The 16,189-nt window shown below is 41.4% G+C and overlaps 1 protein-coding gene across 4 annotated transcripts in view; it reads right to left on the minus strand.

Moving 5' to 3' along the window:
* Positions 1-16,189, minus strand: part of gabrb3 (gamma-aminobutyric acid type A receptor subunit beta3) — a 50,704-nt gene that overhangs the window by 16,499 nt on the left and 18,016 nt on the right. For 2 of the 4 annotated variants that reach the window (XM_030726708.1, XM_030726710.1), the window contains exons 2-4: positions 14,833-14,880; positions 11,991-12,082; positions 11,842-11,909 (exon numbers count right to left, since the gene is read on the minus strand). In XM_030726708.1, coding sequence (XP_030582568.1) covers positions 11,842-11,909; positions 11,991-12,082; positions 14,833-14,880 — 208 coding nt within the window. Of the gene's footprint in view, positions 1-11,841; positions 11,910-11,990; positions 12,083-12,162; positions 12,271-14,832; positions 14,881-16,189 lie in introns of those variants that run through there. The other 2 variants (XM_030726711.1, XM_030726709.1) reach the window with 1 other exon arrangement.

The following is a 16,189-nucleotide window of genomic DNA, read 5'->3' on the forward strand; positions in this document are numbered from 1 at the left end:
CACACACACACACACACACACACAAGCAACAGTACAAGAGTGTGTTTGTTGTTGGTTCTTGTGTGCTTCTCTTTCAGGTGCTGTTTGTTGTTTTTTTTGTGTGTGTGTGTTTTGTTACAGATGTAGCAGTTAGTAACTACCCCCCCTGTCTGTTTTGTCCACCCCCCCCCCCCCCCCCCCCCCCCATACCATTTAAACATGTAAATAAATAAAACAAAAAGGAAAATAAAGAAGAAACTAATAAGAGGAACCTACAATAGAGCTCCGCTTGGCACAGCAAAGGTGTTGGGCACAACAGAGCATGCAGACAATAATTTTGCTAGCTTAAGCTGCCGGACAAGACAAACCTTCTGTTTGCAAGGGGCAGCCAATCAGAAGCTACTTTAGCAAAGTCCAAGAATAAAAATATGGAACTTGAAAAGAGCATAATGAATCAGTTTAAAGGATAATACAGAATTATGCCTCAGCAATACTGCAGCAATACCTTCACTGTACTACACCACCAAGGGTATAATTATGTTATAATATACCACATACTTTACCACTGGCTGTATCTACCACTAAAATGTTTCAAAGATCATTCTGTGGAGGATTTCAAAAAGTTGCCATCATATGGTGACTCAGCTGATGCTAAAATTCTTAAAATACCTGTAAATGGTCGTCACGTTGAATTTGGTTTAAAGGGTGCTGTTGATTGCTGTCAGAATAGACCACAAGAGACATAAAAGCATTTGTACTCAGCACCAGTGAGTAAATGAGGCCCAGTGGGATGTTGAGACAGTTGTGTCATCTTTGGCTTGGAGCGTTCACAGACTCAAACTCAGACATGGTTACTGTGTGCCAGTCAAACATCGTCTACGTCATCCTAAAACCAGGATGTCTGCTGGGAGTACAGGAATAGCACTCAAAGACTCTTGCCCCATGTAAAAGGGGGGCTTTTCATCACTTCCCAGTAGGTTTTGAAAGTGTGCTAGATGTGTTTTAACTATGCGTTTAATATTTTCATCCTCTGTATCCTCCCACGCTGCAGCAAACAAGCCTTTCATTAAATGATGTATTCCTTGTGCTGTCCAAAAAACGAGTACTATTGCATTATGAAAGAAAAACTGGTAAATATCTGCTTTGTGGAGATATAACCACATAATAACCCTGCATGAAGTCATTTTAAGTGTTTCTGGTGAATGTTTAGCTACATTAAGGCCTAAAAACATAATGGATCATCCCAGGATACATCTCAAATATATCAACAACAGAGACAATTAAAGGCAACAAACACAACAAAGAGCCTGGCTCTTCAGTTTGGTTATCTGAAAATCCTAAAATGTATTAATTCACACATCTGTTTCACTTATTGGCCATTCCATTAGGTATTAAATGATGGTCTTACTGAAGCAATGAAGATAAGACGAGACAACATATGAAGAGAGCACTACTTAAAGTTGCAGGTAATATACTGTTGTTTGCCACTTTGGGGAGGTGGGAGCACAACAATATTGCCATATTATCATAGTTTAAAGCTTTTATTGCGTGCATTTTAGTGATTTGGGCATCCAGCAGACATGGGGTCTTTATGACACCCCAAAAGATTTAGCTTTAGCTTTAACTGCCTTTGGTGCTGGGCAGGCAGCAGAAAATAAATTTTTTAAAAGCTTTTCCACAGCAACCTGCAGCTGCAGCTGAAAACAAACGTGATAAGAGTGCAGAAAAAAAGGTGAGCTTAAAGACGTTAAAATGTTTACATGTTTAAATCTGTTATTTTGATTTTCTGATTATACTTTACCTGAAAGATCTCTTAACATTGCAGCTTTAATTAACAAAGCCTACACACACATGATGTCAGGGTGTCAGGGATGTCAAACTCAGGAATCCAAAAACCAGAAAAAACTGACAAGACACAGGTGAGTATAATCAGCACAGGTAAGAACGGTGAGGATAGAACACATGATTGCTAGGAAGCACCAAAAGCAGGAAGTCAAATCCCAGCAGAATATATGAGAAAGTGATCTGTCAAAGAAGAAGAGACTGAAACATGAAAAACATAATGACACAAAAAAGGCACTAACACCTAGACAAGACAGAAGCAGAGACAACGAAATGACAAATACACAAGGACCCAGGATGGTGACACGGGAAGCTACTTCTCAACCCATCAAATCTAACACCAGTGCAGCAAAGACAGCCTGCAAAACTAAAACTATCTGCCAGTCATTTGCCTTCAGTGATAATGCCCAGTAACAGAGGCAACAGGGTGGGTGCCATAACTGATTGGCAGAGAGACTTCTAAAAACGCACTGCACATAATGAGGTCCCAAACAATATAACTGCCAAGTCTGAAGTGGATCTGATGAACAGTTTTTGGAAGAACATACACAGATCTCATGGTCTATTAACAAGATTAAAATAGATGAATTAGCCATTGCCTGTTGTTGGTTCTGCTGTTAGCTACGGGCTATGAGAAACCATTTACAATAAATGGAAATTTAAAGAACTCGTCACACACTGTGAAACTAAAGTTACAAATAAACTGCTTACCAGTTAGGGGTCATCTTGGCCTTTTGATGCTTCAAACTGACTGAATAAGTCAAAAAGTTCCTCTCATTTATTTTAATCTGCAATTATGCTCCCAAAAAGCCCTTGAAGTTCTATTTGTACTCTAAGTGTCCCGTTAGAGTGACGAACACCGACTTTATTTTCCACTAAATACAGTTCAGTGTGAAACTCTGCATGCTTCATAAAGAGGACTACCCTGGTATGTGTTGCACAGTTCTTACCTTCTGGTTAACCTGAGGCCTATTACTAAGGTTCATATTTGACTTATTACCTAAGGCCTTTGATATAAATCTGGGAGAGCATCTGCTTTGTAAGGGTAACACTTCCTTCAGGCAGAAGGTGGATAATGTTCAGGTGTCAAAATGGATGGGAGTTTTAACACACGATGGATTCATCTTCCAGCTGACTCACACTGAGGCTACTGAATACATGTGTAACTGCACCACTGGGCGGATCTGCTGTGCAGCTTTAGCTGCTTTATGTGCACAGACAGGTGCTTTTCTGCAAAGTGTATGAGCTCTACATGTGAAGGAGTGATATCTCTAAAGGTGTTTTGTTCTTAGAGTGCACTTGTGCAGCATGACACTATGGGAGGAGAGTTTATTAAAAATATCAGCAGAACTGAAGTGGACACAGAGTAATCTTAGTTTTCTTCTAAAAATAAAGGAAAGCGAGTAAAGTTAGAAAAATATTAATAATCTCATCTCCTAGACAACAAGCTCTGCAGCGCGCCCACACAGTCTATAATGGGCCAAAGCCTCGTGTGACTCTGGCTGTTTGAAAGCAAGCTGCCAACACCTTTCTGCTCTCCACTTCTCAGAGGGAGAGACAGCAAGTTCTCCTTTGGTCTTTATAGGTCACCAAATTCTTTTACAGTGTTTTTACATATGAAAAATGAATGGAAAACATTTTTTTTTAATACAAAAACAACTAAGACATTCGCTAAGGTACTTCAGGAGCCTAACATTTTTCACATATAAACAACAGGGAACAAAAAGATAAGTTTAAGAACAAAGCAGATATTATGTCTGATACCGTTTTACCTGTTCAGCTCATCTCCACCCTCTTAATGACAGATTAAAGGAGGACAGATCATTCATTGTTGTATGCGATTCAGGATCTCACTGCGGGTATAGCCTGGAAGAGGGAAGTCGACCCTCCATCTTTCTCTTTGTCCTGTCACCTAGTGTGTGTGGAGGACTGCACCTTTCACACCTCTGCTGTTCAAGTCTGTGCCACACAATTAGCATCATAATGGGTGGACAGCCTTACATTAATTGACTCCATAAGCATCCAGCTATTCCTAAAAGAGCGAAAAGAGCTGTAGCCAACTGTGTGTTAACAACCTGCCTGTGTCAGGGTGTAAGACACTGCAGCAAGAGAAACTAAATGCTCGTCACCATTTTAGGTCCTCTGAGCATCACTTAGTGGCCTATGGCACATTTTGTTTGTAATACCAGTTAAAATGGAACTATTATGCTGATTTCCAGCTCCATGTTTTTTATTCTTGGAGTGTAGTTTTTGAAACCTTAGTTATCTTATACTGAGCCTTGGTGCAGCCCATCAGTGTATCATCAGTCTGAAACAAGAGATATTAGTTCCTGAAGTCTGAGATTTTGTCAAGGATTACTTGTGTGGTCTATTTTAATATGAAAATAGGCCACACAGCAGCTTCACAAATCATATCGCAGGCATCATTCAATTCAATTCAATTTCATTTATCGGACAGCCTCCTATGAGCAGCACTTGGTGACAGTGGGAAGGAAAAACTCCCTTTAACAGGAAGAAACCTCCAGCAGAACCAGGCTCAGGGAGGGGGGGGTCATCTGCTGTGAGGGGGGGACAGAGATTAATAATAACTAATGATTAAGGTGCCGTTTACACGAGACCGTTTTCATTTTGAAACGGTGTCGTTTTGATGCGTTTCGGCCTTGCGTTTACACGACAACGGTGTCGTTTTGATGCGTTTCGCCCTTCTGTTTACACGACAACAGAGTGAAAACGATGTGTTTCAGAAACGGGGTCCAGAGTGGAGCGTTTCAGAAACGCACCGGCTTGCGTTTTCGTGTAAACACTTGAAACCGGGGTGATTTGAAAACGCTCGACTCGCACATGCGCACTATGGTTGCGACGGCCAGTTTTTCGCGCACGCGCAAACTGATAAACAGTACTCGCGGATTCACGAGTGCTTCTTATGCTTTTCCTGTGTTTTTACCGTTTTGTAATTCAGCGTTGTGTGCAGCAGCGATCCAACCTCATCATCTGTCCACACAAAACCTCTCACATTGGCCGTTTTGTAAGTAATGAACAATTTGCCGCACTACCTACTGTGTCACTCCACGCATGCGCGTCTTGCGTAAACAAACTGCAAAGAGAAAACCAACGCCAACTTGTGGCCTGGCATGGGAACTACATCGTTTTCATCGTTTCACATGTCCTCGTGTAAACGCGGATCGTTTCTGAAATGCCATCGTGTAAACGAAAGGCTGAAACGCATCAAAACGACACCGTTTCCAGTGAAAACGGCTTCGTGTAAACGGCACCTAAATGCAGAGTGGGGTATAAACACACAGAGTGAAATCCTTCATTGGTGAAGGCTTCGAATCAAGAAGATTTATGGCCTCTGACAGTGGACTCTGTCTAATGGACTCCAATTTGTTCATGTAAATGAGGAGTCTTCTTCACACAGTAAGGTTAATTATGGAGTTCCACAGGGTTCTGTGCTAGGACCAATTTTTAAGGTTTGAAGAAGAAACAATCAGTGCATCATGGGAACCCCCCCCCCCCAGCAGCCTAGGTCTACAGCAGCATAACTAAGGGAGGGTTCAGGGTCACCTGATCCAGCCCTAACTATAAGCTTTATCATAAAGGAAAGTTTTAAGCCTAATCTTAAAAATAGAGAGGGTGTCTGTCTCCTGAATCCAAGCTGGGAGCTGGTTCCACAGAAGAGGGGCCTGAAAGCTGAAGGCTCTGCCTCCCATTCTACTCTTAAGTATCCTAGGAACCACAAGTAAGCCAGCAGTCTGAGAGCGAAGTGCTCTGTTGGGGTTATATGGTACTATGAGGTCTTTGAGATAAGATGGGGCCTGATTTTTCAAGACCTTGTATGTGAGGAGAAGGATTTTAAATTCTATTCTAGATTTAACAGGGAGCCAATGAAGAGAAGCCAATATGGGAGAAATCTGCTCTCTCTTTCTAGTCCCTGTCAGTACTCTAGCTGCAGCATTTTGGATCAGCTGAAGGCTTTTCAGGGAGCTTTTAGGGCAGCCTGATAATAATGAATTACAATAGTCCACCCTAGAAGTAATAAATGCATGAATGAGCTTTTCAGCATCACTCTGAGAAAGGATGTTTCTAATTTTAGAAATTTTGCGCAAATGCAAAAAAGTGGTCCTGCATATTTGTTTAATATGTGCATTGAAGGACATATCCTGGTCAAAAATGACTCCAAGATTTCTCACAGTGTTACTGGAGGCCAAAGTAATGCCATCCAGAGTAAGTATGTGGTTTGACACCATGTTTCTAAGATTTGTGGGGCCGAGTACAAGAATTTCAGTTTTATCTGAATTTAGAAGCAGGAAATTAGAGGTCATCCAGGCCTTAATGTCTTTAAGACATTCCTGCAGTTTAACTAATTGATGTGTGTCATATGGCTTCATGGATAGAAAGCTGGGTATCATCTGCATAACAATGAAAAAGTATGTAATGCTTTCTAATAATACTGCCTAAGGCAGGGGTCGGCAACCTGTAATCCAGAAAGAGCCATTTGAACCCGGTTTCCACGGAAAACAAAACAGTGAGAGCCGCAAATACTAGCGGAAGCTGGTAACTGCTACTGCGAGTGACGCATATATTGAGAAACGAAAATAAATAAATAGATAAATAAAATGATTTTATTTTAATATTTCAAGATCAAAATAATGTTCCAATTTAAAACTACAGCAAAAACCGAACTGACAAAAATAAAATGCACTTCAATTGGATACTTAAAATTTACTTCCACGAGCCGCACAGAGCCGCAGATTAAGCCTGAATGAGCCGCATGCGGCTCCGGAGCCGCGGGTTGCCGACCCCTGGCCTAAGGGAAGCATGTATAATGTAAATAGAATTAAATAAATATGTAATACCTATAGCAAGCTCTAATCTCTGTAATAAAATGTTATGGTCAACAGTATCAAAAGCTGCACTGAGGTCCAACAGGACAAGAACAGAGATGAGTCCACTGTCAGAGGCTGTAAGAAGATCATTGGTAACCTTCACTAATGCTGTTTCTGTACTGTGATGAATTCTGAAACCTGACTGAAACTCTTCAAATAAACTCTGCAGATGATCAGTCAGCTGTTTTACAACTACTCTTTCAAGGATCTTTTATTTTGTTTTTTGCCTCTCCAGTGCACTTGCTGTCACTCTAATTTGCACCAAAGCAGGTGAAACTATTCACAACAGTTTATGGTTCCTAACTGGACAGATTGATATCCCCGAAGGTTCACTCACTTTGTGTTATGCTGCGATAAGTATTTCCTTTTTTTTTTTTTTTTTGAACAGTGTACGTGTTAATGGTCAGATGGATGACATGACAGGTCTCCAAAATTATTATTATTATATTATATTATTATAATTTTTTAAAAAGCCTGTACACAGTTTAAATCAAGTATATCCAAATGTACTCAGTAAAAGACATTGATCAGTTGATTATCACAGCAGGATGTGATGGATGCTACTGGACTGCAGATAACTCAGAGAGGAATTAGTATCCGGCTCCTCTGTGTGATACAGGGAAAGAGAGCCCTGCCACTAACAGCACCTTGCTGAAGCACACGAAGAAAGACAGACGTGCACTGCATTGCAGGTTTAATCTCTGTTTTCACACTCTTCTTCACTTAGAGCACGATTCTAAATGTAGCGCTGCTGATGGTCTCTGATTTACAAAACGTAGTCCCTGATCCTATAAGCAGATTAAAGGTTACTGCAAATAACACAGCAAACACACCTTTAAAGTAACCAATTAGCGACACTGGCATTCACATAAATAGCCTCAAGTAAAAGCTTCTTTTATTGCGGCCTGGTAAGGCTCAGCCAGGAGTCAGTGAAGCTGTACAACAGATGACTGACAGTTTTTATCTTCAGTCAGAAATAAAAGTGAAGCCCTCTGTGATTTGAGCAGACACTGGACACGCCACTTGCTGGGCTGCCGTTAGTGTTTGCTTCATGTTTCAAGCTGGAGTGACATGGCAGCTGTTATGGAAATGTCAAATTTCCATCACCAACCACTCACAATAATAATGCATTTCAGGCAGCGAGGCATTTAGCTGAAGCATTAGTTGACAAGCTTCAAGGATTTTGAACGCTTTTGAGTCACTTCATCATCTTAATAGGTTCCCCTGCATTACTGATTGGTTGGAAATTTATTATTTGGGCTCAGCTGATTCTAAGAAGATATTTTTCAGCCTTGAATCATTTGTAAAATATAGCCTGGGCTTTATGTGGCTATATTTAACACCAAAGTTTATTAAATTGCTCAGAGAACCTCTCAAAAGGCTCTAGAAATGAAGTTAGAGGCTGACAGAGATGCACAAGCGACACTAGAAGACAAGAACTGAGTAATGCTAAAGCTGCTACAGGTGCAGTAAAACTGTGGTAATCAGGCCCTAGTGCTGGTGATTCAAAAAGTTTGTTATACTATAAATTTACCCTACAATAATCGAGCACAACATTAAATTGCCTCTCCACTCCTGAAGCATCCAGTAAAAGTTAAGAGCTAAAAGAGCTGGAGCCAAGACTGTTTACAGCCTGCCCGTGTCAGCAGCAGCAGGAGAAACCTACTGCTGCTCATGTGTTGGGTCCTCTGAGTATCACTTATTTGTCCATAGCACATTTTTGTAGTATTTATTAAAGTTGAACTATTCTGCTCATTTCCAGCTTCACATTTTTATTTTTGGATTCTACTAAAGTAGACTGGAGGATTCATAGTTCATAATAATCCTTATTTTTCTTATACTAGAATTCTTTAATGCACAACTGATTTTGGCCTTTTCATTGCAGTGATGCATGTCTTCCTCTGCATAGATGCTTAAGTTGCCCTGGACTGTGTTAATGGTCATGTGACGGCAGGATTTCTTCTGGAGCTCCACGTTGAACAGAAAGAAAACAAAGTTTTCAATTGCAGGTTTTTGAAAATATCAGCTGACTGACGTTCAGCAAACCTGATCCCAAAAGATCCTCAACTTTTAGAAATGCTGCTGGGATTCTTTTTTAAAGTGGCTTTGTGGTCCTTCTTGTTTTGTTTTGTTTTTTTCTCACGTTCTGATCATGTTTTGCCTCTTTGCCATTATTTTATATTACTTTTATTCCATTTTGTGTTGTTTTTTTCATGTGTCTCTTTGGTAGTCTTCTGTACTCTTTGTGAGTCTTTTTGCCGTCATTCAGTCAGGCCCTCTGACCCATTTGTGTGCTGTGCCATCCATCCATCCATCCATCCATCCATCCATCCATCCATCCATCCATCCATCCATCCATCCATCCATCCATCCATCCATCCATCATCTTAACCACTTATCAAACCAGGTTCCTTGTGAGACTGGAACCTAAACTGGCCAAGAAGCAGGACACACTGTGGAGAATTTGTCAATCCATCACAGGGCTAACACAGACACAACAATGAACATTTATGCTCACATCCACATCTATGTCCACCGATCATGAGGTTCGAACTCTCAACCTTCTTGCTGTGAGGCGAGTAATCCACTTTTGGCTATTAAACATAATTTTTGCACAAACTTCAATCAAACACAAAGAGTTAAAGTAAAGTTTCAGTTCAGGATATACTGAATATCCAGCTGTAAATTCAAAACCAGTGTTGTCTCTCTTTCAAGTGCAACGGTGATTCATTCTATCCAGCACGGCCAGTCATGACAGTCAAACAGTGAACGCTGAACAAGTCTCATCCATAACGGTTCCCATCTGGCTGCACAGCAGGAAAAGGTGGGGCCAACAAAAAGCAGCACCCAGTATGATATGAGTGATACATAGACAGACAGCCAACAGTGGCAGATTTACATGTAACGTGATGTTTTTTTTTGCGTGGTGAGATCTACGGCACGTCGCAAACAGTCACAAAATGCAGAAGCTAGCGCAACATATGCAACACGTGCAAGTATGTAGTATGAAAGTTTACTAACAGATGTGTCTGAATTGAGATACTCTTCAAAATGTATAATATCCATTTCTGTGCACCCATCATCACCTGTTTCATCTGTAGCCTTGAGATTCTCTACCAAGCAAGATGTGAGAAGAAGCTGCAAAAGTCTGAAAACTCTGGATGAGGTTAAAGACCAGAAACTGTGATGCGTGGTCACTTTGCTTTTAAGTCATGACAGCATCCATGCAGTCCTGTCCATGATCCCGTGTTCCTGTGTGTTCAATGCTGTACGTTCCTTTAGGAATTTGGGGATATTTTTGTCTGTCTCAAAAAAATCAAAGAAGTGAGTGTTTCTTTAATGCCTCATGGAGACAGTGTCCCATCAGTTTTGATCACAAACAGAACATTTTTAACATGAGCGCCACTGGGACTGTTTCTTTTCTAGATGTTTCCAATTCCTCCAGCCTGAGGAGGAGATACATTTGCTCTGATACCATCTGCATGCCTACAGCTACTAACACAGACAGTCTGATATGAGGAAGCCAAATGCTTTCATGCAGGATGGTCCGTGCAGACATAAACTCTCAAGTTAAAAGCAGGCGTGGCCTGTAATGTGGATATTATGTTTGGTCCATTAAGTGCTAAAATTCAGTTAACAGATTATAGATTTTCAGAGCAAATGACACTGAAAAATGATGTGTTTATCTCTATTTCTGTGCAACCAAAGGCTTACATTTAAGCAGCCAAACTTTGAACTTATATCCACAAAAACTGGTGCATACAGTATTTGGCTGTTGTATTATTCATCTACAGAATGCGCAGTATTTCTCCCGTGCATAAAGCTGATTATTATATTTGAGGGGTTTTCATACAGACAAAATTAAGCCAACCACCATTAAAAGTATGCTGAATGACCTATTAGGAGCTCCTGCTTGCAGTTAGCAGATTACTGATGCAGTCCTGTTCTGCAGTTTCATTTAGCATTTCTACCATGAAGCAGAACATTTATTTGAGGTGGACAATGATAATAAGCTCCTGATGTCTGTGTTCAAACCACTCTCGATTTTGGCAAAAATCCAAAGAACAAAAAAGAAATCAAAGTTTTTATCCGCAGTAAAAATCTAACAGCACATTGTTTGTGTGTAAAATGGCCTCGCTCTGCATTTTCTTGATGAAATTACTCTAACACAACAAACTGAAGCTAACTCACTTACACAATAAAAATATCTCAGTGAGCCACACTTTGCTGCTGTGTGGAGATGCATTAAAATGCACCACGGGTACATTTCATCACACAGACTTGTCAGGACAGCATGTCAGGGGCTTTTTCCTCTCTGTACCATGTGATTAGACATTGAGCCCTGTCAGCAGTTCAGAATCCTGATAGATGGCGTAAAGGTGATAAACTGTGCACAGCACATGCACACAGACACAGGCGCACACTTCCAACTGTGTTTTTGTATTATTAGTTTAAAGGAGAAGACAGCAACAGAACCTACTGACCTAACTCTAACAGGACCATTAGGGCATCTCTGCTGCACTCACATGGCCAGTGAACCAGGAAGTGCAACCACACAACAACACAACCAGCTATGATCTGATTCAGCAGCTGAACAAGTCATTCTAGGCAATGCAGTTGCTACAACGGGCAACACTGTTCTTGCTTTAGAAAGAGTTGATAATTAGCTGTTTTAGTAATGCATCACTGAGCAAAGCTTTACAGAGAAGGACAGCTTTTGGGTTGCCAGGTATGCCGGTGTTTTCCCACACTTACCCATTCATTTGAATGGATAAGTGTGTCCAGACTTTTGACTGGTACTGTATATATAAGCTTGGTGTTTCCAAGTATGAATTCTCTAAATGTCTGCGCAGTCATCTCAAGGTGCGTTATAATGTAGAACAAAGACCATGCAATATTAGAGGGAGAAGTGAAAAACCCACCACTTCTTCACAGTCTAACAAACTTATAACTGACCTACAAAACATCAGTAAATGATCTGTAAACCTGTAAACAGTGAAAAAAATCTCACCTGATGTTTAAAACTTTAAACATCAGAATGAGACATGGGTTATTCTTCACTGGTTCAGAAACAGAAGCCAACCACAGCTACAAATGGCTCAGATCTGAAGGAGGATTTGTGTACTATACTTACCATATTGACTTCTGACACCATGTCTATACTTGCCACGTCTATACTCATGCCGACAGCAACCGGTGGACCTTAAAACAGAGTAAAATACAGAACAGATGAGCAACTCAGTCACATAAAACAGCAAAGAAACATCACGGTGACAATTATACCTCCAAAGTCTGGCCGAAGTCGGATATCATATCCTTTCAACAGTTTATCCACAGTCTCTTTAACGAAAGACATGTTCCCCGGTTCGTTGACGCTGAAAGAAAGCAGATAAAACGGCTGGTGAGTCTTCCTGAAAGCGGACAGCAGGACTTTTAACCCCGCAGACACACTCACCTCTGGGCGCAGCACATCACGGCCACGACCAGCGGCACAGAGAGGATGTCCAAGAGACCTGTTCTCTGGCTGCCCCACATCCCTTGGGTGCTGTCTGGGTGCACGGCTGCTCTTCAGCGACCAGCAAATGACTAAATGAAGAGGGAGCTGCGGTGCTCACACCCCCCTTAAACCAGGTGAGACGCCCTCCACATGCTCAGCCTGTGCGGCTGCAGGAGGCGCAGACTTCACTGCCAGATGTGCTGCTCGCTGGCTGTGATACAGCAGCGGAGCCGGAAAGCCTCACACAGGCTGCTGCTGCCCGGCAGCCCCATCCTCCAGCTGCTCACCAGTCAGCACAAACTATGAAGTGCCCGAGAGTAGGTACAGCAATAGCACCGAAATCCACAGGTCCGCAGCGTTAAAGTACGCTGCATGTTTCAGCGGAGCTCTTTGGAAAATGACTCTTCATCTGCGCCCCGGAGCGATTTCAGAGCACGTGACTGCCTGATTTTAATGCTTCTATTGACAGAAGAGACTTCGACAGGGCCGTGCTGAAGGGTGGGATGGGGTCGGGGGGGCTCCTGCCAATTTCGCTACAGCAGGGGGTCAAACGTAACTGTATTTCATGGGCCACACACTGCCCAGTTTGAGGTCAACAAGTGGGCAAAACCAGCATAACTATTAACCTATAATACCGCAGTAATCTATATGAAAAACACTTCTACTTATGATAAGCTCCTTTTAGCAGGCACACCCCCAAAGGGGACTTGTGTCTGTGGCAGGAATTCAATCAGCAATCTTTCACTTGCAGTGTAAACCACTGCACTACGGAGCCACTGTTTGCTGGTAACAGGACGCAAACCCTTGTTTCACTAAGATTCACCTTGTATCCTTTATTATTAATGCTTAGAAAATGTGGGGGACATTAACTTTTTATGGCTTATAAGGGGGAAGGGGGGGCATAATCAGAAAAACATTTGAGAAGCACTCCTCAGCCAAAGCTGTCATTACATGCCAGTGACGTTCCTTTGGCTGTGGGTTAAACCTTTCAGCTGTTCATTAATAATGTCTATGCCCTCGGCTGATTCATAATCACAGTCATGTGAGACTGCCTCACACAGGGGAAATGGCACCTGTGGACTTCTTGATATGCTAGTGCTCAATGTGAGTGTTACGACCCAGGTTAGTATCGTTGGTCAGTCAGCTTGTTAACTGACCATTTTCCACTTCACACCCCCCCCCCCCCCCCCCCCCCCCCCCCCCGAACGCTATCTGTGCTCTACTGTTTGTGGAGTTTTTTTTCCTCGAGACTGATTCAGTTCAGTTTTATTTATACAGCTCCAGTCCACAACCACAACCATCCAAATAGGAGAAGATACGTTTCCATCCTGTTGGGTTTGTGCACATTTTCAACAGCACCATTTGATTTCTTTGAGTAGTAGTAGTAGTAGTAGTAGTAGTAGTAGTAGTAGTAGTAGTAGTTAAAAAATGGACCTGATGAAGGTTAAAAAGGTGGTGTATGGATCGAAATAATTCAACAAAGTGCAACTTCTGTCATCAAAGCTGGGGTGGCCTCATCTTCTGCAGTGGTTTTAAAGCACCAGCTGCTTATTATGACAAACCAATGATGCCTTCAATTGTGTTTAATATGCTCACAACAGGAGCTCATATGAATGCAGCTGAAAAGTGAAAAATTTCCAAACGCTCTGAGTTTAAAAGCTGTGCACGTCGTCATCAAGAGCTCAAAAGTTCCATTTGAAGGCTCGTTTGTGTGTAAGGGTCATGGATGGAAAGGGACATTAATTCACTGTTTTCTGAGGACAAGTTCAAGTTTCTGTTAACATTTGATACAACTGGAGGAAACCAAGCTCATCAGTCCAGAGTTCAGGCAGAAGGAAAAATGGTACATAAATTTCTTAAAGCAGGACTACAGCATCTAACATTCAGTCTACTTGCCTAGTACCTTATGGTGGCTAAAAGGCAAAGTAGGTTTGGCACATCATGTTAATGAGTAAATTATTAATAAAACATGAAACTTCCTCCTGGAATGATCTTACCTAATATTCAGAACAAATGATTTCCATTTGAGTTTTTTTGTGTTTTTGATTTGATGAGCCGCTCTGTGAAAAGGGCTAATACTCATTTTACTGCAACTACTGCATGCTAATGCTAATGTCACACTGTGCATTAGTGTTTACCGATATCCCAAAATTGTGACTTTTGACCACAGAGGTTATTGCAAAGATTAACTAGTGGGGTGTACAGGTAAGTGTCTCACACACACTTGTGAGTTTTCCAGATTTGGGAAGGGTAAACGGAGGCTGGAGATATAAACGTTCAATACCAATTTTAGAAGAACTTACTCAGGCTCATTTGTTAATGACAACATTGTCTGCACCCCCGTGAGTGCCAATCAGTTTAAGTTGTTCCGGTGAAGATTTTGTGAAAATGCTCGCTGAGCTCTTTTTTCCCCTCTGCTCCAGTGTTTGCCGTAGAGGAAAAGGTTCAATACTGCTGCAGGGAACGAGATTGTGCTCAAGTTGGACGCCTACCAAAAGATTTCTATTTATTCAAGAGACTCGCTCTGGTTTTCTGCCACGTTTCAGAGTGAGCGCTCTGCAACTTTTTTCTAATAAAGTTCCTTTGTTGCAGCTCTCAAGAAAGCAGTGTTTAGGGATTGATTCTTACCTTGTATCATAGATGGCATACAGCTTTTTGTTTCCATCAACAGCATTCCTGCAAACACAGAAAGGAAAGGATTACTTTCTGTGTCAGTACGCTGACTTTTACTGAGACTGACTCAATACACGTCCCTCCAGGAGATTTGTTTCTGATCCGGTTTTATTGCACAGAAACACAGAAATACCAGAAGTTGCTGCAGTATCACAAACCATTCTTTCTACTTGTACTAGTGTTGTGAAATTTAAAATAACTGAGTTGTTTGGAAGTGAGTTGGCCCTAACACTGAAATAAATGCAGGGTGTTGAAGTACAGAGTTGAGTCTTGAGGAGCAGCATTTTGGCTCCTCAAGCAATCTGGACCACTAACCACAAAACCAGGATTCTGTGTCCCACTTAAACCAGGACCACAATACGCTCAGTTAAGGGGGGAATGGAGAAAACATATACTTTTCTTCAGTCTTAGCTAAATACCTAATTTTTAACCACTGTCTCCTCCATGTAAATGCGCACATAGAGAGTTATAAAGCAAATAATTCAAACAATTAGTATAAAACACTAATGAGAGGCACAAGCAGCTAAAGGATAAGTACATAAAATGCATGAAAAAACTTTTCTGAATCTGAACCCAGCACCAGATTGCACCATTTGAATGTTTTCAGTCCATATAATTCTGCTGCACCTCATAACACGAGGCTAAAGGAAACACCATCATTGTTCTTTTTGTGCACACAGGGTATCTGCAGCTCTTGGAAAGTCATTCTCAGTTCTCAAAAAAGGCCTTAAAAGATTTATTTCAAAGATTTTTATGTCCCAGTGCAAATTTTCCAGCTGGTAGTGGTAGCGGTAACGGTAGCGCCTGTAAAACGGCTGCATGACCGCAGACACCTGTCTCTTGGATGGGTGTTCTGGAACATACTTTTCATTGTATACTTGTGTACAATGACAATAAAGTTGAATCTAATCTAATCTAAATGTCTCACCTTTAAATTCAGATATGGGCCTTACATTTATCTTTCAATCAACCAGGCCGGGGCTACAGCTGTGATTTTAACATGAATTCATTAAATAAAATAAATTAAAAACATCACAATTGCAGACACCAATGCAATGCAATCAGATGTCCAGTTTTGATTGACTGAAGACCTAGTCACCTCTGAATATTCATTTGGCTAAATATTATGAGAGAAAACAAAGCAAAAGCAATCGTTCAGTTCATACTTTCACCTCAGATTACTGCCCTGTACAATAACAGACTGATGGCTATAGCCACTGTGGTTACTAAGGTCCCTTTGTGAGGCCTTCGGGTGAGTGTTGGCTGTCACCATGTTGGTGTTTTGAAGCCACGTGTGATGAGTGAGTGGTGG

Source organism: Archocentrus centrarchus, chromosome 4, assembly GCF_007364275.1.
Source record: "Archocentrus centrarchus isolate MPI-CPG fArcCen1 chromosome 4, fArcCen1, whole genome shotgun sequence".
NCBI classification, from domain to species: domain Eukaryota; kingdom Metazoa; phylum Chordata; class Actinopteri; order Cichliformes; family Cichlidae; genus Archocentrus; species Archocentrus centrarchus.